Source organism: Epinephelus moara, chromosome 4, assembly GCF_006386435.1.
Source record: "Epinephelus moara isolate mb chromosome 4, YSFRI_EMoa_1.0, whole genome shotgun sequence".
In the NCBI taxonomy this organism is placed as follows: Eukaryota; Metazoa; Chordata; class Actinopteri; order Perciformes; family Serranidae; genus Epinephelus; species Epinephelus moara.
In genome coordinates this window covers 32,666,534-32,692,201 of record NC_065509.1, presented here as the reverse complement: position 1 = coordinate 32,692,201, position 25,668 = coordinate 32,666,534, and the positions used below count along the sequence as shown (strand labels likewise).

General features: G+C 41.3%; 1 protein-coding gene across 2 annotated transcripts in view; it reads left to right on the top strand.

Moving 5' to 3' along the window:
- LOC126388887 (cohesin subunit SA-2) overlaps nt 1-25,233 on the top strand; it is a 36,264-nt gene extending 11,031 nt beyond the window's left edge. Inside the window, exons 12-32 of one of the 2 annotated variants that reach the window (XM_050042240.1) lie at nt 1,642-1,749; nt 4,102-4,195; nt 4,428-4,530; nt 4,687-4,790; nt 6,756-6,848; nt 7,120-7,212; nt 8,066-8,266; nt 9,172-9,239; nt 9,346-9,433; nt 11,532-11,612; nt 13,876-13,968; nt 14,225-14,393; nt 15,494-15,627; nt 17,812-17,913; nt 18,585-18,718; nt 19,484-19,606; nt 20,150-20,328; nt 21,674-21,869; nt 22,352-22,453; nt 22,548-22,641; nt 24,645-25,233. In XM_050042240.1, coding sequence (XP_049898197.1) covers nt 1,642-1,749; nt 4,102-4,195; nt 4,428-4,530; nt 4,687-4,790; nt 6,756-6,848; nt 7,120-7,212; nt 8,066-8,266; nt 9,172-9,239; nt 9,346-9,433; nt 11,532-11,612; nt 13,876-13,968; nt 14,225-14,393; nt 15,494-15,627; nt 17,812-17,913; nt 18,585-18,718; nt 19,484-19,606; nt 20,150-20,328; nt 21,674-21,869; nt 22,352-22,453; nt 22,548-22,641; nt 24,645-24,695 — 2,410 coding nt within the window. In that variant the 3' untranslated portion in view covers nt 24,696-25,233. The remainder of the gene's footprint in view (nt 1-1,641; nt 1,750-4,101; nt 4,196-4,427; nt 4,531-4,686; nt 4,791-6,755; nt 6,849-7,119; nt 7,213-8,065; nt 8,267-9,171; nt 9,240-9,345; nt 9,434-11,531; nt 11,613-13,875; nt 13,969-14,224; nt 14,394-15,493; nt 15,628-17,811; nt 17,914-18,584; nt 18,719-19,483; nt 19,607-20,149; nt 20,329-21,673; nt 21,870-22,351; nt 22,454-22,547; nt 22,642-24,644) is intronic. The other variant, XM_050042241.1, reaches the window with a different exon arrangement.
- Nucleotides 25,234-25,668: the final 435 nt, after the last annotated feature.

Here is a 25,668-nt window from a genome sequence, read left to right as displayed (position 1 = left end):
AGCTTCTGCGAGGACTGTGAGGAAAGTTTTACAGACATTTTTTCTCTCTCTTTTTCTCTTTTTTACTTGGGCCAGTAAGAATATACAAGGGGCCAGTAAAACTCTGAACTACTGGCCCAGGGGGCCAGTGGGGAAAAAATGTTATGTTGAACACTGTGCATATTTCCAATCCGTCGTTAGCATCGTTGACTTGTTTACTATATTACTTGAAGTCTGTTTTAACTTTAAAACTGTATATGGACAAAAAGGAATTGTCGAATATCTGTACTAAACGGCGGAATCTGATTCAACAGACAAAATTCTTAGTTGGATATGGCCCTAAAATAAGAATACTGTACCTTTTTTATTTTTAGCCATCAGGAGCCTAAATCCTATGGGCAGTCAGGCAAACAATTATGTTTTTGCTGATCCACAATTTGCATCTTTATATAGAAAAAATAAAGAAATGGGTCCCTTTAATCTGCCTCCATCGAAGTGGAATAACAACTCCACCCAGTGGCCTGGGGTGTCATATCCTGACAAACACCTCTTATCTTTTTGAATCATTGGGCGATGTATTTACAGTATGGTAACTGTTGTTTTTTCTGTCGATAAGATGCTCTATTTTGCTGTGTTGGTAGTCCGGTTTGATGTTACTGTAAATTTATTACATTGCTAACATTAATATGCTCAACATTTACTACTTTGATTTTTAACATTATGACAGTTGACTATAACAACATTAACTAACCAGCAAGTGAAGTACGTGCATTGACTGACCGGTTCCCACAGTTTATCTTTTATTGTCCTACAATTTTTGGGGAAGTAAAGAAAAAATATAAACAGCTTTTTGTTTGTTTTTTTGTTTAATGCACAACATACAATGCAATAGCTTTTAGGCATGGTGTCAGTTTGGGACTGGCACTATCACAGTGCTTGGGGGTGTGGTCATTCTGACGACAGGGAAGTGATGCGTGTCTGCTCTCATGAATAACTCCAAGTCCAGTTTTTCAACAGTAGAATTGTAATGGTCACTCATAACTGTGACAACACTTTCTGTCATGAATGCTGATGAAACATAGCAACTCACACCACTGACTTAAATTACTATTAGATTAATTAGATGTTTAATTAACAAGAAAGATTACAGTGTGGTGGTGAAATTCAGTATATCCAACTAATGTTATTAAAGTTCTGTTTGACTTGATGAAAAATATGTTAATACTATGTAAATTGTGGGAAGAGTTTAGTCAATGTCAAACACAATGCTTAAAGACAAGGAGTTTTTTTTTTTTTTTTTTAATCTTGAGGTTTCAGTGTTAACTAACTATTAAGGCCCGAACACACTCGGGCGGAACGTACGCGGAACGGACTCCGCGGAGGTCCGCGCGGACTCAAAGCGGACGTCCGCAAGGCCTGTGCGCGCAAAGCTCAGATTTTACAACCGCGTGGACTCCACTCCGCGCACCAGTGACTGCTCGGCATGTATTTTTCACATCGCAGGGATTTTTCATGGACATTTTTACAGGAAACTACAACGCGCTCGACTATGGAAGCCCGAATGACTGCAGACATTCCTCACGGAGTCCGTTCCGCTTATAGTACGCCCGAGTATGTTCGGGCCTTTAACGTGTAGCTGGTTTTATGTGTGCATCTATGCAGGAGGACAGAGGAGGGTCTGAGAGAGGAGGAGTGCGCCCACATCTATCCCCTGGTTTATGCTTCAAATAGAGGCCTGGCGTCTGCAGCTGGTGTCTTCCTCTATAACAAGTACATTTTAATCCTTTATTTCCACTCACTGTCAGACTGAGGGCCTTATTTACAAGATCTATAGCACATGGTCTAAAATTCCTGGCATTTCACATTCTCTTTAGAGGCCAGGTGCACCTACACCAGGCGCACTGCTACATACATGGTGAATTCGGTAAACTGGTGGAGTGAGCAGTTTTCTGCTGCGAGTAATGTCTTAAAAGCAGCAGTGATGTCACTGCAGCAAATATCTTGGGAAATTTAACACAAAAAAAGCTGTAGTTGTGAACTTGAGAGAGGAAACAGAACTAAACTTTTAATAAAACTACTGGGAGATTTTAATACAGTGTGCAGATCTGCCTGGTTCTTGATTTCTTTCTGTATCCGACAAATATGTTTCGGTTTCTGCTTGTTGATTGATTTCCTCATCAAAGACATTCCAAAAACATGAAAGTCTCGTAAACTGAATTCAGACTACAGCTTTATGGAGCCACATTTGTTTCTTTATTATTCAATCAAACAGAGTAGGTTTTGCAATCAAAAACAAGATTTGAGAGCAAAAGTATCAATATTGCAATCAGTAAGTAGAAAAATGATTGTTTAATAAATGTAAATCCAAAAGTTTTGTTTGCAAATCCAGAAGTTTTGTTTGCGAGTCATTTTTTTTCGTTTGCAAGTCAAAAAGCTTTGCGAGTAAAAAGTTGAACCTGGTGGGTGGGGCCTAAACTGAAAGCAGTAAGACACGTCTCCATTGGCCAGTCTCAATCGGAATGACAGCTTGACAGCGAAAATCAATTCTGAAACCGAAGTTTTTCGGCCTCCAGTTTCCAAAAAAAATTTGTCTACACGAGTGGTGTGATTAAAAAAAATAAAAAATGATATCCACACAAAACCGCAAAACCCGCTACCAAGTGATGGAATACACATGTCCAAGCAGTAGGTGGCGATGCCCACTCAATTGTGACATTATTGTATGCATATATCGATTTTGTATCTACAGATACCATACAGATACCCCCCATTCAATTTAAAGCTGAACTGATTTGAGTAAAGGCACGAGAGAAAATCTGGGTATATAAACGGTTGGTTCTTCAGTTGGCAGATACACCTAGAGCAAAGCTACTGAAGACCAGCAAAACCACAGTTTGTTTTCATTTATTCTTTCAGGTGGGTAAATGTCACCTAAGCACCTTCAGATTTTATTAGTAGTGTACCCCTAATAGATAACTTGTTTATATAGTTTGTATTGTGCTTCGTAATATTGTTTGAACTGTAACGTAAGGTAACTGCATACGAGTGGATGCAACCATCACTAATGCTAGCGTAGTTCCTCAGGGATTTACGCTATTATTACTTTAATTTTGACACTCTGACCCGTGACAACACATTAGCTAAGGTTGTAAGGACTGTAACTGGTGGTAGCTGTTGTTGATTTTGTTTAAATATGTTGAATTAGAATTTTATAGGTTATTGTTCGTCGGACGATTGAGCTAAGCTAACTAACGCTAATGTCAGCTGTCACTTGTTGCTATAGCAACGGTACACATTCACATACAGGCTAAGTGCAGAGTGCAGAATCAAGCTTCATTGTAAATATAGTTAAGATACATTGTATTTAACACAGGATGTGGGATTTTAGTAGTTGTAAACTTTTAGAAAAGAGCTATTTACCGTCAAAATACTGTGGTTATCCCATCTACAACAAACAGCCAAATCGCATAGAATAATACACGGTATCAGAAGTACACGGGTCTGTGTGCCTAATAATAGCAAGAATGTTTTATTTGAACTGGTGCATGTAGATTGCTTTTGTTTAGCCAGGGCAGAACTATTCGACGGTGTAACAGTCACTACCATCGTTGCCCCAGGGTGTAGCAGTAATGCCGACTGTCAAGCGTTTCCAGTGGGAGAGAGGGAATTGTGGGTGTAGCCCGCTCTGTATGTATGGAGCCACATCAAACCCACCAATAGAAACTCTCTCTCATCCATCAACGTAGGCCCTGCCCATTAAGTGCAGTTGAACTTGCAAGCAAAAGTTTTTAACTCGCAAGCAAAGAGGACTGATTTACAAGCAAAATGATCATACGTTTTACTTACAAACTTGATTTTTGATTGCAGTTCAAGAAATATGCTCTCAAAACAGTTTTATATGATTGTAACAAAAAGACACAAAAATACCTCCATACAGCTTAAATAATTTGTTTTCACTTTAAACCAGCAGTGTAAATCATATATATATACTTTACCCTATAACGGAGCATTTTGCCACACAACTGAGACATCTGACTTCAATCAGTGAGCACCTGTTCAATGCCATTTCTTTATCATTGTTGATGTAATGTGAAATGTATTTATTTATCTTTCATATGTCAGGCTGAAAAGTGTGATTGTCAGTGACCAGGAAAATGATAAAAGTGAAAATGCAGCCTTCTTTCAAATCCTCATCTCCTTCTACATCCAGAGTGAGGTAGTGTGTCCTCTCTATTCCATCAGGTCTCTGTTGAGAAATATTTTAACAACATCATAAAGATGTACATATATATAATTTTCTTTTCTTCTCTTATAATATCCTTCACCAGCAGTGGGATTAGAAGACACACTGACTGTTTGACTCACAGCTTAAATATTTGCCATTTCTCATTCATTTTGCTCCAAGAGAACTTTATTATTTTAGGAATTCATTCACTCTCTTGTGACAGTTCCATGAGCATGGGGCGTATTTGGTGGACAGTCTGTGGGGTGTGGCAGGATCTGTGCTGAGAGACTGGGACACCATGACGGCGTTGTTGCTACAGGAGGCTGGTGAGGAACAAGGTTCTTCCATCTTGGCTGCAGCAGTGCATAATAATTGACATATCTTTGCTTTATCACAGATAGTTGTTTCTGCTCCTATTTTAACTCCCTGCATCGTGTTGTCTCAACTGTCGCCCACTCAGTTCTGCACCTCTGTGTTGTCAGGTCTGATGTACGAGGAGGAGGGGGTTCTCATCGAGCTGATGATGTGTGCCATCAGACAGGCAGCAGAGGCGACCCCACCTGTTGGGAGAACTCAGGGCAAGAAGGTGTTGACACACACAGACAAACACATGATAATTCTCTGTACTTCATGTTTTATAATGGAACAGCGGAGCGTAGGAGTAAGAAGTGTGTCATTCTTTGTTCATACTTCAAATGTACCCATCTCATAAACAGTTTTGGCTGCAAAATGCAACTTTGTGACACTAAATACATGAGTGCAAATATGAGGTTTCCATTTTCTATTGCAGTGCTCACACATTTGTTTTTCACCTCAGTCTAATTTTTAACATAGACATCTCATTGCAAAGAGTGACGAGCATAGACTGTATAAAAGAAGTGGACATAGCCACAGTGATGTCACCCGTTGGTTTGTGGACTACCATTTTGAGGCATCCTGTTTTTTCAGAGCCTGAAGTGATGATATTTGGATGAGAGGGCGGAGCATTACTACACCTCTATCCTGATTGACAGGTCGCTATATTAGCGACATGTCAGTTACTAGGAAGCCACGCCCTAAAGCACACCCTGCTTTATGATCTATTTTACTTAAAATCGGACCATAATTTACAAAATAAACATCATGTTGTACTAAAGACGACTTGTAACTAGTGATTGAGACCATAAACTCATTAGGAAAATGTTTACTTAAGAAGTAGAATAATTTTCTCATAAACGTCTATACAATTTGACTTCTTGTCGGAGTCGCCCCCTGCTGGCCATTAGAAAGAATGCAGGTTTATGGCTTCACTTGTCAGACCCAGAGGACACTTCTGTGGTGACTAAGATTAGGTACCAAACTTGGTGCTTTTAAGGATATTGACCAAAATTACATCGGTACTACTGAGTACCATTTCACGTTAATTCAGTCATTGACAAATTTAAGTATGTGCAAGAGCATCTGTTTAGATTAGCTCTACTTGTGATTCGGAAAAAGCAGAGGAACAGTGAAAGAGAGAGTGAGACTGTGTCATCCCTGCAGCTTGTTCAAAAATTACATTTTTATTAATCTATTACAGAGAGAATAAAGTACTGAAAAAAAGCACCATTTGGGTACTGGTACCAAATCCCAGGTACTGGTGTAGGTTCAAATAAGGGCAGGGCGATATGGATAAAAAATCATGTCTCAGTATTTTCAGGCTGACTGGCAATACACGAGAGATATCTTGGTATTTTCTACAAGATGGGCTACATCAACCCTATGCGATTAGCAGCTCACAGGCCACATGAGGCCCAGATGCAACCTCTGAGTGACCCGGGCAGGGATTAGTACCGAGACCTGATATTAAACGGCCCGAGGCAAATTTAATCAAGACTGTAATAATAGTAAGCTCTGACGTTACCGCCTCTTTTATCATTTATGATCCTCCTCACACGCAAACTAGCAAACAAACGCTCACCTTACACAATCAAGCAGCTCTGTCTCCACCACATGCAGCGCAGCGATGTACTGCATGTGTGCTACTGCGCTAATTTCATTCATCTCACAGACTGATTTAGCGCAGCACATGCAACATATGGACTGATGTTGCACTGTAGACTAATTAACAGACAGATTAAATGGAGTGGCAGCTCTGTGTCTCTCTGAGTGTTGCTAGAGAACATGTGAGTGAGAGTGTGAGAGAGGAGAGATGCACGCTGCCCTGGCTTTTTGGAAAAATGACATTATGTGACACAGTAGTATTGTCTAAATCTATAGCTTGCTAGAATATATATTGATATATCATACATAGTCATTATATCACCCAGCCCTAGTTCAGGTGTTAAAGGTACCCAACCCTAATAGTGACAAATGCTGGGCATGAGCTTGACTGCCTTCTTAAAGACAGAAAAGTACATATTGCAGCTTTAAATATTTTCTTGAGCAGTGTTAGTAGTTCACTCATCTGTGAAAATGTAGGAAACACACACACGCTTGTTCTCATGATATTTATGTTGTTTGTCCTCACACATGGTTGAACTGCTGGCCTGCGGCTCCTGTGTGTTGTGACTGAATGTACATGTGGGATCAGATCCTGAGCATGAAGGATAAGAAGGTCCAGGAACAAGAGAAGAGACGTATCACCTCACACTTCATCCCATTACTGCCACAGCTACTGGCCAAGGTACACAGCCAAGGTTCACCTAACACCATTTCAGTTTTCTACATTTACACAAAGGGTCAAAATTTCAATAGTTGAATTATTGGCGGAGCAACAAAAGCACTGCTACCTTTAATTCTTCATTAAAGACTTGTACAGTATTACCTTAATTGTATGCTGTTATCTCATATGAAGGTAGATTACTGTGCCAAGTATATGCAGGGTTTTTTAGTTTCATTTCACATGTGTTTTAATGCTGAGCTTGTGTTTTCCTTCTACCCTCACTGACCCACAGTACTCAGCAGATGCAGGGAACATGAGCCTCCTCCTCAAAGCTCCTCTCTACTTTTACCTAGAGATGTACAACAGCGCTCCGCGACTGGAGAAGGTAGGAGTGGTGGAAATGTGGCTGTTCAATTCATTCAAATAAACACAAGAAGTTTGTGCTCGAGAAAAGGATCAGCACTCAGTGAATAACCTCCTAAGCCCTATGATAAGCTATTATGGCAAGGCTTAACTATACAAACCAGTGAGCAGTGATAACTAACATGTCTTTGGGGTCATCGGGTGGGAACCTCCTTTCACCAGTGTTTCATCTAGTTGGTCCCACGACACCTCCAGGAGGCTAGACAGTGATCTCTGGCGTCCCAGAGACACTCCCCTAATGCCAGGTCTCACTGCTCCCCACACCAACCCAATAACCTCCTTTACCTTACTTACACATGGCTTTCTCAGCCCAAACAGCACCGCCGACACACTCACCTTGCAGCATGGTCTCAAACAAAAGGGATTCAAATAGGCCACTCCCACACTTAAATAGCCTTCCTCTTCCTGGATTTCCTCCTTACTTACACATGGCTTTCTCAGCCCAAACAGCACTGCCACCTTCAACCAAACTCAGGCTCCATACTTGCGAGCTCCAGGTAGAAGTAGTGCTGATACTACCTTTCCTAGCACATTCACCATACTCTGTTTCACACGCTACATAGCATAACTACAATATAAGCTAAAGTTAAAGGAGATAAATAAACTTACAGGATCAGCAAACATACATAAATACTCTGAATAGATCATTAAAATTTCTTTAGGGATTACATCATGTCCATAACCCCTCTCCAATATTTTTCTCCTATACCCACTTTAACATGCTCTTATTCTGAAGTACTGCTACTTAACTGTTCACCTTCCATCTGCTGTTTTCCCTCAATCTTTCCTCCATCCCTCTCCCCTCTCTTTGCCAGCATCTGGACCTGCTATTGTCTCAGGTGTGTGGTATTGTGGAGAAGCACACAGAGACCACTGTGCTGGAGGCTTGCGCCCGCCTGGTCTGCGCCCTTTGCTCAGACAGCTACACCTTCTCCTCCCGTGCACACCTGGCATTCAGCCAGCTGCTGGACGGCCTGACTGAGTGCTTCGGCACCTACTTAAGTGACCTGCTGCAGGTAGAAGAGCATGTCAGTGAAGCTTGCATATGGGCACTATATGGGTAATATGTAAACTCATCTTCATTGGTCGACTACAAACATGACATATCATCTGATACACAGAAGTAGCTACATGCCCATTAGCCAACAGCGTCATTAACAGGCGGCTCGCTCAGTGTGTGACATGCACTTGTAGATAAAATATAGGCCTATATTAATGAAGGTTCATTAGTACGGTTTTGTATTTCTCTGTAATGTAGCACAGTGTTAACAGTGTTACTAATACTATTCTTTCTCACACCTTCAACTCAAACCATAATGTAATAATTAAATTAATACGGTAAACATGTGGGCGACAAGTCAACTAATGGGCCTAAATGAGGACTATTGGTCGACTAGGAAAACTCTTAGTAAGGGGCAGCCCTAAATAACCCTCATGAAGGCAGGATTTATCACAGGAGTTATGGTATTAGACCTGTGTTAGTTTTAGCTAGGTGTGCCTAATAAAGTGGCAACTGAATGTATGCTCATATAGTATATTAGTATATATCTACATAAGCAATATAAACTACTCATTCTGGCATGTTGTTCAGTTTGACTAATATATTGTAATGCCACTTCATGTCACCAATGTACCAAATTATTGATTTTAGTTTTAAAGCCTAAAGTAATCCATTACACTTGATAATTAAACTGTGCAAACACAAGATTGTGCTACAGAACACCAAAAAAAGCCCCCAAAAAAATAAGCTAAAGACTTGAAAAAAATTTATAAATCACTGTCAGGATGTTAAATGTAAGCATGTATTTTCAGGTAACGAGTTGTTTTTAGTCTGCATATTGTTTTAGTAGAAAAACAAACAACAAATCCAGATCGGTAAGCATCTGTTCTCTCAAGAGTCTGTGTGTGCTTGTGTACTCAGGGCACTGCAGATGAAGATGACGTGTACAGTGCAGCCACTGCTTTGAAAAGGATTGCAGCCCTGAGCAGGTCGGTTTCTGATCTTATGATACACATAGCAAAAGTGGTTCAGGCTATTTCTAACACAGAAGTGTGTGTGTGTGTGTGTGTCTGCTTTGCTGTTTGTGTTGTCCAGTGCCAAAGACCCGACAAGCTGGAAGCTGTTTGACTCCTGTGTTGAGCTTCTGAAGAGCAGGATGGAGTCCAGAGAGCTTGACAAGGAGGTGTGTGTCGTAAAGTCACACATTTTGATTTTTGAGGGGGAGTGTTGTGATGATGGAGGTCTTAGCTTAAGGTGCTTCAATCTCCCTGAAAAATCTGAGAGGGTTTATTTTTCCAATCATAAAAAAAAGTCGGGGGTGCAATAAAACATCACAGAATGTTGCTACAGAATTCAAAAACACCACAAAATGCATCATGGAGCTGAAAATCGTATTGCAATATTAAGTAAATTGCATTAATTGCCTTTCAGACAAGGCATGTTTGACTGCCTTTTAATTGACCTCTTAAGCATTTCTGAATTTGCTCCACACTGTAAAACTGAAGTACAGAAATTTTTAGTTTGGGCTAAATAGAGTGGAGCAGGAATGAGTCCTAAAACACGGAATTAATTTAGCATTTTAGCACTTCTGGTTACTTCTTCTTGAAGTCCGTAGCCCTCTTTACAAGGGCTGTTCCCCACTAAGAATTTTCCTAGCCGACCAGCAGTCCTCATTTAGAGCCATTAGTCGACTAGTCGCCCACATGTTTACGATATTAATTTAATTATTAAATGATATATTTTGTGCGGGGCAACACAATGGTTTGAGTTGAAGGTGTGTGAAAGAATAGTATCAGTAACATTGTTAACACTGTGCTGCATTACAGAGAAATACAAATGCTACTATATGAGCATACATTCAGATGCCACTTTATGAGGCACACCTACCTAAAACTACTACAGGTCTAATACCGTAAGTTCTGTGATAAATTCTGCCTTCATGAGGGTTATTTAGGGCTGCCCCTTACTAAGGATTTTCCTAGTTGACCAATAGTCATCATTTAGGCCCATTAGTTGACTAGTCGCCCACATGTTTACGATATTAATTATTACATTATGGTTTGAGTTGAAGGTGTGAGAAAGAATAGTATCAGTAACATTGTTAACACTGTGCTACATTACAGAGAAATACAAAACCGTACTAATGAACCTTCATTAAAGCTGCAGTAGGTAGAAAGCCAGAAAACGGTTGATTTTTTTTCATCTGAGTTAGGTTTTCGTTCGTGTCCGCCCTGAGCCCCTCCTACCAGACAAGCATGCGAGTATTTTATCCTACTTGGTTCTATTTCTCCCTCTCTGGGAGCCTTGGCTCTCCCTCACTGCGCAGCAGCCCGCCCCATCCCTCCCTCGCGGCCCCGCACATACTCCCGAGCCTCGCTCGCCCTCACCGCGCAGCAGCCTGCCCCATCCCTCCCTTGCGATCCGCACATACTCCCTCGGCTCGGCTCTCGCTCTCCGCGGAGAGCCCTCGGCTCCTCTCCCACGGCTGACCCTTGTGCCCTCTGGCTGGGCCCGGCCCCACCTCACCCTTCCCCTCCCTCCGGGGAACCGAGTTCTGTCTTCCTTTTTTTGGGTTGTTTAGTCATGTAGGCAGTTGTAGCCAATGCTGGAATAGCTATTTTACCTGGTGCACTNTGTTAATGACGCTGTGGGCTAATGGGCATGTAGCTACTTCCATGTTTCAGATGATGCGTCATGTTTGTAGTCGACCAATGAAGATGAGTTTACATATCACCTTGGGTTCATCCTTCACCTTCTCAAAATGATCCCACACTTTGGATTTCCTGCCCGACATGTTATTAACTAGCCTGTGGAATAACCCTGTGTGACTCCTGTCTGACTGCTGAGCGTGGCCACTTCCTGTGTCTGTCCTTTCAAATTAATTCCCACATGGTCCAGTCAAATACAGTAGGTTTTTTATTTATTTTGACAAGGTGCAGCTCCTAAAAGAGTTTAACTTTTTTTTTTAATGAAATCTTGCCGACTAATGACTTTTCCAGTCAACTGACGTTTAGTCGACTAAAAGGGGGCAGCCGTACTTTCTACACAGAGATCACACTATAAAGCCATTACAAAGTCCTTCTTCATGTCGCCTTAGTATTTTTACACAGCACCAAAGGCCCAAAAATCCCGTGGAAAAATCCCATTGATCCCAGTTCATCCTTCATTTGATTTAGTCTTGTGTAGGCATGGATCAGCTGAAGAAAAATAACATAAAAAATGTTTAAGGGGTCGTACACAGGCCACGTTTTCAAAATCTCTTTGCTCTTGTATAATTTCAGCTCATGGTGTCGGCTCTGAAGTGTGCTGCTTTCTACCTGATGTGGGCTAAAGTGAATGCAGTCAACTCCACACCAGCTGAGGTGCTTATCTGACTTTCTTTCTGCAACACTGCATTTGTCCTTCATTGCATGTGTAGAAATAGCTTGACCTTCTCTCAGTCTCTCACACACCAAGAGATGTCACACGCTAACTTGGCTCCTGGAAGTGCCAGTCTACCTGCTCACAGTAACACGGCCTGCATGATGATGGCTATCACATCACAGCCAACCCACGGTGGCCGTGTTGGTGGCCTTCCTGTGTATTTGTGGAGCTCTCCTTGTCCATGTTCTTCAACAATGCACCAGCTGCGCAGACAGCAGGCAATTACCACAACAATCTGTTCATATGCATCCAAGCTCACGATGACACTCAGACATTTATTTCCAACTGGTTCACACGTTTTCTTAGTTTCTCTTCGTGTATTAGTTCTGTCTCGTCCTGTCTGCACTCTCTTGTTCTCTCTCAAGCTCATTTTCACTTTCTCTTGTTGTTTTCTCACTCTTTCACGCACACTGAGCACGTCATCATTAGTCATCCATCCATTTGTGTGTTTACGTAAACTACAGTTCCAGAGAGACAACATGCAAATGTGTTTCATGTCTCAAGTTATTTTCATCTCTTGTCTATTTATGTGTGTTTATAGCAGCACAGTTTGAGAGGCTCTTCCTGCATGTAGGTTTCATGAGAGGCTGCAGAGAAATCACAGCGTGTTTTACTCACAGATTATTTTGTCTATGCTACTACGAGGGCTGAACAATGTGGGGCAATAGTCAAATGTTATTTTGTTTAGTGTGCAGTTTTTCTTTACCTGATTTACTTTTGTTACTGAAAAATAAATATGAATCTCACTGATCTCCTGTCAGTCACAGTGTAGTGGCTCTACCACTCTAAAATATTTAGATAACTCAAAGCCTCATTGTAAATGTGCTGCTAACCGGTCCTGCTTCAGCTTCTGGACCATGGTAGCGATGTTGATGCTCACTTCAGCGCTAAACTTCACTTAAACCAGCAGTTGGGAAGCAAGACACAGGAACTTAGGTGGTCTTTATGAGCTGCAGCATCCATTCTCGGACACACTGAAACCTCCAGGGTACATTTACTACTACAGCTTTACCACTAATTCCTTCTGTGCTCCAAACACCAAGACCTGTCAGCTCTGAGCTCATCCACCATCAGTCTCTGGCTCGACGCTACTCTCAAAACAAACTTGAATTGCACTTACAGAGACAACTCACCCCAAAATTGAAAACGTATTTTTTCTCGGCTTGTGTTGCTCAAGGCGCCAAAACAATATATTTGAAAAACTCAACAGCAACATCTCTTTCCAGAAATCATGACCTGGTTACTCAAGATAATCCACAGACCTTGTTGTGAGCAGTTTCATGTAGGAACTATTTTCTTTTCACCTAACAACACTCACCACCTGTATCACTGTGCAGAAGGAAGTGTGCATCTACTGCTACCTCATTCAGCACCACTGAGCTAGCTAGCATCTCAGCTCAGCCGAGGAAGAAGCCATAATGTTCTCATGCTTTCACGATTACGAGCCTCTCATACACTTCCTTTTGTGCAGTGATAAAATTGGTGGGTGTAGTTTGCTAGAAAGAAAAAAAGTTCCTACACTAGACTGGTCACAAGGTCTGTGGATTATCTTGAGTAAGTGTGTCATGATTTCTGGAAAGAGACATTGCTTTTAAGTTTTTCAAATGTATTTTTTTGGCGCTTTGAGCACCACAAGCTGAGTGCTATCTAGTTCCATTAGATTGGAGAGCAAGCAGACATCTCTACGGCTGATATCTCCAACACTCAGCAACATATACCAAAACAGTCTACATTGATCAAAAGATAAGTGGAAACGTGTATTTTTGATTTTGGGGTGAACTATCCCTTTAAAGCCAGCTTTGACCTTTTCCACATAGAAGCACTGAGAGCATCAAAGCTTGCACGTGGCGTTCTACAAGTTGTTTTCTTTATCTTCTGTCATTCACATATGTCATGTGGAGCTTTGAGCAGAGTGTGTGCACGAGAAGCCCACAGGGCAGGATGTTTCCAGCCATCTTGGTTAGACTGTGTAGCATTAAAATCACAGCTTTTGCATTTTAAAAATTGCTTTTCTGTTACATTGCGAATCCCAGTTGGTTGATAAGCAACTAAAACACGGAAGCTGAATTACACTTTAATGTCCAGAGAATGAAAATATCCTGCTTTGCCCCTTGTTTCTGTTCTACACAACAAAATACAAAACCATGAATGATCTGTGATCTGTTTACCTCTGCCCTTTGTCCCTCCATCACCATCTTCCAGGGGGAGTTGAACAGGCTGAAGAGGGAGGTGCGTTCGTTCTGCAGGGTCTGTCAGACGTGTTTGTCTGTGAACCAGGCTGAGATCAGAGATCAGGTAACAACTTTATTACAACCATCATATGTGAACCAGCCATGTGAGGAGAGTATTTATCAAGGGGCAGGGAGATGTTATTGTCTTTGAGATTAGTTGCTCCTCTTTTACCCAGTGAAACAAAAAGTACAAACTGACCAAAGTGCCGAATTGTTGGCAAGCTAATAAACCTTTTGTCAGATTTGACATGCAGACATATCTGAATTTTAGCTTGCAGATACAGTTAATTCTAATAAAGCTTGTGTCCTTCCATCCACAGGCATTTGAGCTGTTGTGCGACTTGCTGCTCTTGTACAGTGCGAGTTCAGTCCGCTCTGAACCCGCCCTCCAAACACTGGTCAACCTGCCGTCTGATTCCCTGCGCTCAGAGATGGCTGCTTTCCTCCTGGACTACGTCTTCACTGACCCTGAAGATACTGAACTCATTGGTATTTTTAAAAACACAGAATGAAGAATAACACCTTCTTTTAAAGGAATACTTGACCTACAAAATGACCATCTGCGTATCAGTCAGTCACCACTTTATCTTGTACTATTTAAGAAAACTTTGTTTTTCTCCCATGCCTACACATTGAACGAAGAATCCAAAAAAGGAAAAAAAAGAACAGTCTTTATGAATTGAAATAAACAGGGTCCTCATTTAACAACAGCAAAACCATAAAAAAAATCTGTTTAAAGACTCATACAGTTTGTGCAGTATCATAACCTATTGCATTTCAAACACGCATGTCCATGTGTGAGACTGTTTCTGTACAGACGTGTTTTAAATAGTGAGGCTTTAGTGAAAATACATATACAGTAAGCACTTATCGTACGACCGGATACATGAGAATACACTGCACGAGTTGTGTGAGAGTTTGTAAACAGATGTTTTGATATAGTTCTGCTGGTGTTAAATTTGGACCCTGTTCGCTTCAATTCATGAGGAGTGTTCTTCTTTTTGGATTCTCCATTTTTCATGGATGCATGCAAGGAAAACAAAGTTTCCTTCACAAACTCAATGTAACAGGCGACGAGTTACTGATATACAAGTGGTCATTTTGCAGGTGAAGTATTTGTATGAACTGTGGTACCTACCAGAGGCGCTCTCAGTCTTTGTTGACAAGCCTGTAACAGATTGTCATCCTCTCCTTTTTTTAAGCTACTGAGAGATGATGTTCAGAAATTGATTTTGTTTTCCTCATGGATGTGCAGTGTTTTGGAAACAAACTGCTCAGTTTTAACTCTGCCAAATCTCTCCCAGGGGACCCTCTCATCATTTATGCCTGCAGACATAGTTTTTGATCTCTTGTTTTGAGAATCTGCTGCTATAACAAACCTTTTTCTTTCTGTATTTCACAATGAACTGCCAAATCCCAAGCCAAATACCAGCCTATCATCAGATGCTCTGTTTTGCTTGTGTCTTATCAGCACCTCAGAGTTTTCTCCCTGCCTCTCCTGTCTATATTTTTTTTAAGCAATTATTGGTCTGTTACTGTTACTCATGCTCTCCCTTCTATTGTTCCTCCACCCTGACTCTCTTCTATAGTTGAGGGTGAGGAGGAGATGAAGATAACTCTTCTCCAGAGGAAGCGCAACCAGCTGGCTGGTTACTGTAAGCTGGTCATCTACGGGGTGCTGGACCTCACCGCCGCCACTGACGTCTTCAAGCACTACAGCAAGGTGGAGATGGAGAAGAGGGACAGTTCATGCTAAAGACAAAAATACACATTTTTCCTCTTACCTGTAGCTGTTTATCAATCATGATTGTTTTGGTTTGAGTTGCTGAGTGTTGGAGATATCAGTCATACAGATGTCTGCCTTCTTTCCAATATAATGGAACTAGATGGCACTCAGCTTGTGGTGCTCAAAGTGTGCGACGATATGGTTGGTGGGTGTAATTTAGTAGAAAGAAGAATAGTTCCTACATGAAACAGCTCATGACAAGGTCTGTGGATTATCTTGAGTAACCAGGTTGTGATCTCTGTTGAGTTTTGTTAAATGCATTTTTTTTTTTTTTTTTTTTTTGGCGCCTTGAGCACCACAAGCCGAGTGCCATCTAGTTCCATTATATTGGAGAGAAGGCAGACATCTCTACGGCTTATATCTTAAACACTTGACAAGTCACACCAAAACAATCTAGACTGGTAAGTGGCGCTACAGAAAAGAGGAAAATATGTAGTTTTTGATTTTAGGGTGAACTGGCCCTTTTAATTATTATATAATTAAGAGTTTTAATTATTAGGTTATATACTGTATACTTTTCAGCCACTTTATTAGGTACACCTTGCTAGTACCAGGTTGGACCCCTTTTGCCTTCAGAACTGTGTTAATTCTTGGTGTCACAGATTCAACAAGGTGCTGGAAACATTCCTCAGAGATTTTGGTCCATATTGACATGATGACATCACACAATTGCTGCGGATTTGTCAGCTGCACATCCATGATGTGAATCTCCCGTTCCACCACATCCCAAAGGTGCTCTGTTGGATTGAGATCTGGTGACTGTGGAGGCCATTGGAGTACAGTGAACTCATTGTCATGTTCAAGAAACCAGTTTGAGATGATTTGAGCTTTGTGACATGGTGCGTTATCCTGCTGGAAGTAGCCATCAGAAGATGGGTACACTGTGGTCATAAAGGGATGGACACGGTCAGCAACAATACTCAGGTAGGCTGTGGTGTTTAAACCATGCTCAGTTGGTACTAAGGGGCCCAAAGTGTGCCAAGAAAATATCCCCCACACCATTACACCACCACCACCAGCCTGAACCGTTGATACAAGGCAGGATGGATCCATGCTTTCATGTTGTTTACACCAAATTCTGACCCTACCATCTGAATGTGGCAGCAGAAATCCAGACTCATCAGACCAGGCAACGTTTTTCCAATCTTCTATTGTCCAGTTTTGGTGAGCCTGTGTGAACTGTAGCCTCAGTTTCCTGTTGTTAGCTGACAGGAGTGGCACCTGGTGTGGTCTTCTGCTGCTGTAGCCCATCTGCTTCAAGGTTGGACGTGTTGTTGGTTCAGAGATGGTCTTCTGCAGACCTTGGTTGTAACCAGTGGTTATGTGAGTTACTGTTGTCTTTCTATCATCTTGAACCCGTCTGGCCATTCTCCTCTGACCTCTGGCATCAACAAGGCATTTTCACCCAGAGAACTGCTGCTCGCTGGATATTTTCTCTTCTTCGGACCATCCTCTGTAAACCCTAGAGATGGTTGTGTTTCTGAAATACTCAGACCAGCCCGTCTGGCATCAACAACCATGCCATGTTCAGAGTCCCTTAAGTCACCTTTCTTCCTCATTCTGATGCTCAGTTTGAACTTCAGCAGGTCATCTTGACCATGTCTACACACCTAAATGCACTGAGTTGCTGCCATGTCATTGGCTTATTAGCTGTTTGCGTTAACAAGCAGCTGAACAGGTGTACCTAATAAAGTGGCTGGTGAGTGATTGATTATATATGCACGTTAAGCACTATATTCATTGACTGGTTGTGTGTCAACATTGGTTACAAATGTAAGCAAAATGAATTAACAGTTCAGTTGGTGAGTTCAGAAATGAATAAGTAGTTGGACCATCATTCTTTGGAGAAATAAATTGGATTAGGAATGCAGGAAATGAGTTTATAAAAAATTAATAATGGAGAGGATGTGTAAGAGAGTGGAGGATGGTGAGAAAATCTGTTTCAGAAGCAGCGAGGTGCGGAGAATGAGTCAGAGGGAATCGTGGTTAAAAGAAGCCCAAATGACTGGAAGGAAGTGGATTATTCTTACATTTTGTGACATTTAGACAGCGCTGTTAATTAAATACCCTAATGAGCATTACTGAGGTGGTTCTTTTTTTGTCTTTTCTGGTTTTCTCCAGTACTTCAAAGACTTCGGCGACATCATTAAAGAGACCGTAAGCAAGAGCAAGCTCATCAGTCCTGTGCTGAGCGCCAAGACTGTCTGCCTGAGTCTGCAGCAGGTGTGCACTCACAGGACAGTAACCAGCCTCTAATTATCTCTGTCTTAGTGTTTTCATTGTGTCGTGTGAACTTTTAATGAATGCGCGAAATACCTTTTAACAGTGTTTGTAGTTTGAAAATCAGTAATCGCAATTTTTGATAGTTAAATATTTGATGTTAGTGGTGCTTTTTGAGTTATATCACCTTTCATTATTTTATCTGTTTCTTCAAATATTGTGTGCTGTTAGGGAAAAATCTTTGCACTGGAAACAACAGCTGCCTACAAGTGACAGAAGCATATCAACATGTTGCTATATCTAAACGACTTTTTGATAGGAGGATGAATGTTACATGTATATTGTCTTCTAAAATGGCAGTTTTACGGTTTTCAGGTTGTTTTCCTTTGTTTCTACCTGCTGAAAATGACCACACGTATCCATGTCGTTACATTGTGACCATTAATCTCCCCCAGAGGCACATGTGCATCCTCCCGTGTTTTTAAATGGGGGAAAAAAAACATGTAAATCCCAGAATATATTCATTTTCTATAGTTGTTCATTCACTTCATTGTTTCCTGTGGCAAACCTCTCAGCAGTTGAAACCGGCGCCCTCTTCCATGTCTATAGGAGTGTTTGAATGGCTTGCCTTGTGTGTAACATGTTTATGTAAAGTCATGTTTGCGTGTGCTCAGCTGTTCTCTGAGATGCTTACGGAGGACCGCAGCAGGCAGGATCTGGGTGAGATCAGAGACTTGGCCAAGAGGCTTGCCATGAGCTTTGGCATTGATCTTCACCGCGTCCGCAAACCTCTGGTGGCCCTGCACATGTAAGTAACACACACATACTCTGACAAACACATTCAGGCCAGACCTGTCAACCCTTCTGATTTTGCTATTTTACTTTCTTACAGCTGTGAGGGCAGTTTTTCACCTCTTCCAGCCAAAATAAATGGGGCACAGAAGTTTTGCCAAGCGATAATGCAGTTGGTTATGCAGGGTTTTGAAGCATACAGGCTATATTAACTGGTATTAAATTAAATAACTGGATCATTTTAACTACAGGATGCATTGATTTGTTTTATTTATTCTAATGTGAATTGTAAAAACACCCACAAGAGTAATCTGCTGCGTCACATTGACTGTGGTACAATGAGATATTCATTTGGATCGTTTTTAAAAAGATTGTACTTGTGTTTTACACATTTTATATTGTTTTTACCTGTTTGAGGGCCACAGAGCTGCCGTATAGACAAAAAAATAGACCAGCCACATAAAAAAGGATCTGCGTGATGTCTGCGAAGGCAAGTGCGGCTTCTACGGTCAGTGTAGCAGCTTCGGTTGATTATAATGAATGCGCTCTGCTGCTGCAGATGTGTCGTGAAGTGTCTGTGTCCCGTGTACTTCAGTCACTAGGGGCAGTTAGAGCTCATTAGATTTAAAAGCAACAGATACTTTTCCTCTTACATGATAATCAACTCAGAATTGGTAATGAATCGTCACACTTGAAGGGTGCTTTCACACTAAAGCTGGTCCTTCCATTATAAATTAGTTTTTCAAGTTCAAGTTAATGTGTGTGTTGTTTTTGCTTTTAGGAACGGTATACGTTTTGCATTTCGGGACCCACGGGAGGGAGAGGAGCAGCACACCAATGTGGCCTTCCTGGAGATTCTCAGCGAGTTCAGTTTCAAGCTGCTGCAAAAGGACCGCGCCCAGCTGTGAGGGAGCTCAAACATGTTTACTCAAACGTGACCATATGCTTTCTGTCCTTCTGCACCTGAGCGTCGGTATTTCAATACCAGCGTCACAAACGAGTAACAGTGGTCATGCTGTCTGCCTTAACTGAATCTAGTGCTGGTGTTTCAGAGGATTTCATTGCCACATGTTACATCTCAGTCCGTTTGCTTGCATCATTCCAGGACCACCACAAAGCAAAACAAGTTTTTCACTTCAAAGAGGAGAGATAGGTTTTCTTGTCCAGTGGCCACGAGCTAATGGTACAAGTACCTTTACACTGAGCAAAATCAATAGATCTGCTTTTCCAAAAACTGGGCTGCAGCCTATTAAATCAAGATTTGTGGATATTAAAAGCTTTCCCAACAGAGAGAATAATGTTCTCATTCTTTAAATGTCACTTTGTTTTATTGTAATGGATTGACTCAATAATTACACAAATCTGGAAAAAGCTGAACTGCTAAATATTAACAAAGGTTTCTCAGTCTTTGTCCTCTCCTTTCTGTCACTCTGTCGTCGCCTCCCAGGGCTGCGTTTCTGAAATCAGAGTGTCCCAGTGCTGCCCTCTCCTGTCCATCAGTCAGAATGTATCTGCGCTCCTTGGAGGTGCGCACCTCTTCTAAAGCCAGAGAACAGGAGGAGGGAGGTGATGCTGCTTCCTCACATGATACCCCTGTGGCTAAACGCAAGAGGACCACTGCTCAGGGTGAGATGGACACACAGACTATAGAAATAACTGTGTATGGTTACACAGCATAGTTACAGGTATACTATGCAGGGATTGTCAGTTACTGGTGGGTCAGACATGAGGGTCTGCAAAGGAACAGTTGTTGTAGTTAATATTAATTTGGTGAAAGGAAGGTTTCCCAACCCTCATGTACAACATAATTAAGGCTGCAATGGTTATTTTCTTTGATGATTAATCTTTCTTTTTTCCCCCAATGAATTGGGTACCAAAACCCAGTGCCTATATTGCACCTGTTCCTGTACGACCAGTACCTAGCAGACTGAATCATAGTGCAGGTTTCAGTGTCCCATTTCAATGCCAGATTATGTGTGTAGTATGTGTGCAGTCAAAAGAGAGAAGGGCGTGTGTGTGATGGTGACACGTGACAGTGAGGCTGCGGCGACCAGAGCAGACAGTATTAAATTAAGTTGTGCAATGCGTGATCAGTTTAGGCTCAGTTGAAAGGCTCAAACGCTACAACTCCTCAAGACCCAAAACAAGCTCCGGTGTCTTGCTTCCCACCTGCTGCTTAAAGTGAAGAGGTTTAGCCTCAGAGTTAGCAGGTGAAGAAAGCCTCTGTTAAGGTGGAACAGCTGTTCTTGTAGTAGTGACAGTCTTAGCCGCACCTAAACAAATTATTGGGGGAATGACTCTCTCGAGTTAGGGAGACAAATATTGATTATCAGTCTCTCTGACCAATTTACACAGAGAAATAAGGTCCAGGTAGAAAAATGCCAAAGTTATCCTTTAATAGTGTTTTGTTTTTATTCATAATTATATATTTAGGTAGACTTTAAACTATTAAGAGTTAATATATAGTTCAATGTCACATTCAGATTTGCCGTTGCAGTTTAAAAAAGCGGTTCTTTAATGTTGTTGACTTAGGCTTTGTGCTCTTTTTTTTATATTATTTTAACACCAGTATTAGAAAAAACCCAAATGTTACTCAAACCTAATCACAAGTTCCTCCAAGCTCAGACTAACATCTTTAAATTCCCCGTTATGTCTAAGCAACAGCACAGATTTTAAGATGTTTAATTTATGATGATATAAAACAGAGAAAAACTGCAAAAGCTCACATTTCACAAGCTGGAACCAGAGAAGGTTGAATTTAAATGACTTGAATGATTCATCACTTGTTAAAATAGTTTCCAGTTTGCTGTTTGTTCACTTGCTAATTGGCTCTTTTTGGAAATAGTCCCCTCTCCTTGTCAGTGTGAATCCATTGGACTGTGCAGGACCAAGTGACGATGTGACTGAATCTTCTCTGTAGTTTGTTAAACACATGAAATGTACTTCTGTAGTTGACTTGTGTTTCTTCCAGGCTCAGCGGCCAGCACAGTCAGAGGATCCTGGTTGGACAGCAGCAGCATCCACAGCAGCCTGCACACGCCAGCCCTCACCTCCACCGTCCAGAGACAGCCAGCCAAGCAGCTGGCCTCCAGGAAACCCACAGCCGCAGAGTCTGATATCGGCAGTGGCTTAACCGAGCCGGAGTCAGAGGATGAGTTCTCCTCGGGGTGAGTTGAGTTTTATCATCAGCACGTTTGCAGTATCTACCATCTCAATTTCAGAGGTTCGGAAATAACTGCCAGGCACCTGTCAAATGCTGAAAATTGCCAAAGGCCAATTACTTTCTGTCTGTGTACCAGCCAGGAGTCAGCCTCTGCTCTGTTCTCTGAAGGAACACTATATGCAGTGTTACTGGGCTAATGGCTGGGTTCAGCCAGCCACTGTGGTCAGCAGAGGGAAGAGCTTATTCCTCTGGATACATGTTGCAGCTGCAGAGACATTTGATGTCTTGGTGAATTTTCCTGTGGTTGAAATAAATTTATATACAGTTATTTTCCCTCATCTGATAACTCAGCGTTCAAATAGATGCAGATACAGGATGTAGATGACAGGAAAGGAGGGTTCCTGAGGTGCTTTTCCCATTTTACCAGCCAGCTAGAATCTGTAAAGACTTCATGGCTGCTGTAATTTACCTGCTGCTGTTCACCAGGTCTCACATGCGAAAGGTGAAGCCTGTCAGACGACGCCAGCTCTCCTCCAGCATGTCTGGCCCCACTGTGGATCAGCACAACCTGAACTCCCACCTCACCTTGTAAGACTGATCTGACTGAAGAATTGTTTAAGTATCTCAAAAATTGTCTGATCTCAGTATTATTATATGAGAACAAACTGTGTTTTCTCCACAGACTGTCTCTGATCGAGGATGAAGATGCAGAGAGAGAAGAGCCTCAGATTGAGGATTACGAAAGTGACTCTGAGCAAGAATCTGCATACAAACTGGTAAACAGAAATCTTGGAGCATGTTAGTCATACCATTTTACAACAAATTGCTCATTTACATCAGCTACACTGTCCTTATGATTAATGAGTGAGCTTCAGATCAATTGGGTGTTTACTAGGGATGTAAAGTTCACAAAATTCACGCTTCAGTTTGATACGACACAGTGGTGTTACGTTTTCAATACAGCAAATTTGTAATCAATTTATTTATTAAAACTATCATAAATTATGGGGCGCCGGTGGCTTAGTGGATAGAGCAGGCGCCCCATGTACAAGGCTGTTGCTGCAGTGGCCCGGGCTCGACTCCAGCCTGTGGCCCTTTGCTGCATGTCACTCCCTCTCTCTCTCCCCTTGACACTTGTCTGTCCTATCAATTAAAGGCTAAAAAGCCCAAAAAAAAATCTTTAAAAAAAAAAAAAAAAAAAAAACCTATCATAAATTATGATGTTTATTTTTTTTTACATTGAACAATGATGCATCTGGGGTGTCTTCTTTGCAGCATATAAAACAAAAGCAGCTCCCTATAAAATATAAAATGTAGTATTGTTGCCATAAACAAATACAAACAAAAGAAACAATTCTGTTTCTGAAATGCCAGAGAAATTCCCTTGTATTTTAATTCTTAAATGTATTAAAACTAACATAATTTTTGTACAAAGCAGGAATTACAGTCTGGCTGAACTGGGCTTGTGAAGGAAAATTGTAACATAGCGCAAATACGCTACGCATGTTCATAAAGTCTACAGTCAGGTCTCATATCTGCAGCTATAAATGTCCTGTCCCCGCAGTGATCTCTTTTGGCCTGTGTGAATCAGTTGAGACTAGCATAACGTCAGCTTGCAGCTTGTGTTGCACCTTGTTTTCCTCTTGTTACACTGATTGACATCATATTCACAGCAAAACCAAAGTGGCTCCAAACGCTAGACCTGTAGTTCATCGGCGGATCTTCTATTCCTGGTCTTGAAAAGGCACCACTAACCATATTGCAACAAGCTAGCTTAGCAGACAGAAAGCCTGTTCTGTCATGTGGGCTGCCTTGTTGAGCTCAGTGGCACTGAGAACATTATGTTTCACACAGTTTAACCTGTATATCTTGTTTTCCAAATGTAATAGGATAGTTTAACAAATTGTTTGGTTTGTAATGAAAGCCTCTTACTGAACCGTTCAGAACAAATATGTGTTCTTTTACACCCCTAATATTTACAGCATTCTCTGAAGCATATGTAATGAGTTTAAGTCGCAGCGTATAATGCACTTTTGTGCTGCTATTTTGGACTACATCTACTATTAGAATAAACCCATGTGAAGGTACATCATATTTCTAATGTTATCATGTGCAAATATAATATTTGTGGAGCTGAGCAACAGACTGGTTTATTATGGCAGCAATTCTAGTACCACAACAGTCTTAGACGTTAATAAATTCATATTTCTGATGGGAGACATGAAGTTGGGACAGTGCCCCTAGTGGTATATTGATGCAGCTTGTACGGTTTTCTTTGACTGACATCAATATTTTTTTACCCTCACCCATTTTTTTGTTTCTGAATGACTAATGGGAAGAACAATTTTTGATGTTGGTCCAGAACTGAACAAGAGGGCTGCAGCTGGCATCTGCAAAGTAGGCTGCAATTTTACCACTCGGGGCATTTATACACCATTAATTTATGTTCATAAGTGTTTGTTTTTGCCACTGACAGGCTCAGATTGTTTTTAAATTTATGACAACATTATGGAAAGGATCCCTACAGAGACGTGTTTGCTGAAGAGCAAGATTCTTTTTGTTTCCAGTTAACATTACATTGCAGCCTGTTTGGCCACTGCCTGCTGCAGTGCTCTTGTTCACTACTGGACCAATTTTATTTATTGTCGTTCCCATTATTCACTTAGACACAAAAACATGGGAAGATAGAGTGCAGGTTAAAAAAGAATACAAAGGTTACCCTTTAAGGGCTGCATCCCTGTTGAGTTCTAATTTTCTTCTTCTTGTTTTTGTGCTGCAGCCTTCCACACGTCACACCCCTGCCAGCATCCTTGATGAGCTCTTTGACTGAGGCCACGCAGACCTGGACTGCCTGGGGAAAAATGCTTCTTTTTTCATCAGTGTCTTCAACAGTGCTGCAGTTTTAGTGGTTTTGGTACATTTGATTTACACTTCTACATGACCCTTTACTGAGTTCACCTATTAGATCGATTTCAGTCAATAATTTTGTTGGAGTGGAGGACAAAGGAAAAATGATTATGCAGTCTGGGGACAAAGTTGTTGGTATTCACTGTGAGAATGTTCTTGTTTTAAACACAGTATGTTGACAAGAAATGTTTAAGTTCAGTCAGATCCCTGCGGACTGGCAGCGAGCTAGAAGTCTCTCCTCCTGTGTTCCACTTGTTGAAGTTTCATAATGTCAGTCACTGTTTTTGACAGCACTGTTGTTTGTGTAAAACTCCATAAATAATTCATGTTAATTAAAAGATACTTAATTTAGCAAAGTAACACTGAACGTATCTTTAATGAGATCACAAGAAAAGGTGTTTACGAGTGGGCATGACCATGTGATGTGTGTAAAGTAATCAGTAATATGCTAACAGGCTAAATTAAGAGAATGTACATACTCATTTATTTTCTGTAACTGCTTATCCTGTTCTGGGTCGCAGGGGGGCTGGAGCCTATCCCAGCTGACTTTATGCGAGAGGCAGGGTACACCCTGGACAGGTCACCAGACTATCACAGGGCTGACACATAGAAACAGACAACTATTCACACTCTGATTTACACTTGTGGATAATTTAGAGTCACCAATTAACCTGCATGTCTTTGGACTGTGGGAGGAAGCTGGAGTACCTGGAGAAAACCCACGCTGACACGGGGAGAACATGCAAACTCCACACACCCCAGGGTTCGAACCAGGTGACAATGCTAACCACTGAATCACTGTGCCGCCAATGCACATACTGTCAGATATTATCAGTAAATGAATATGGACTAGTTAGAAATACAGTTTATGCTCCCAGTGTCTTTATTTTCTAAAA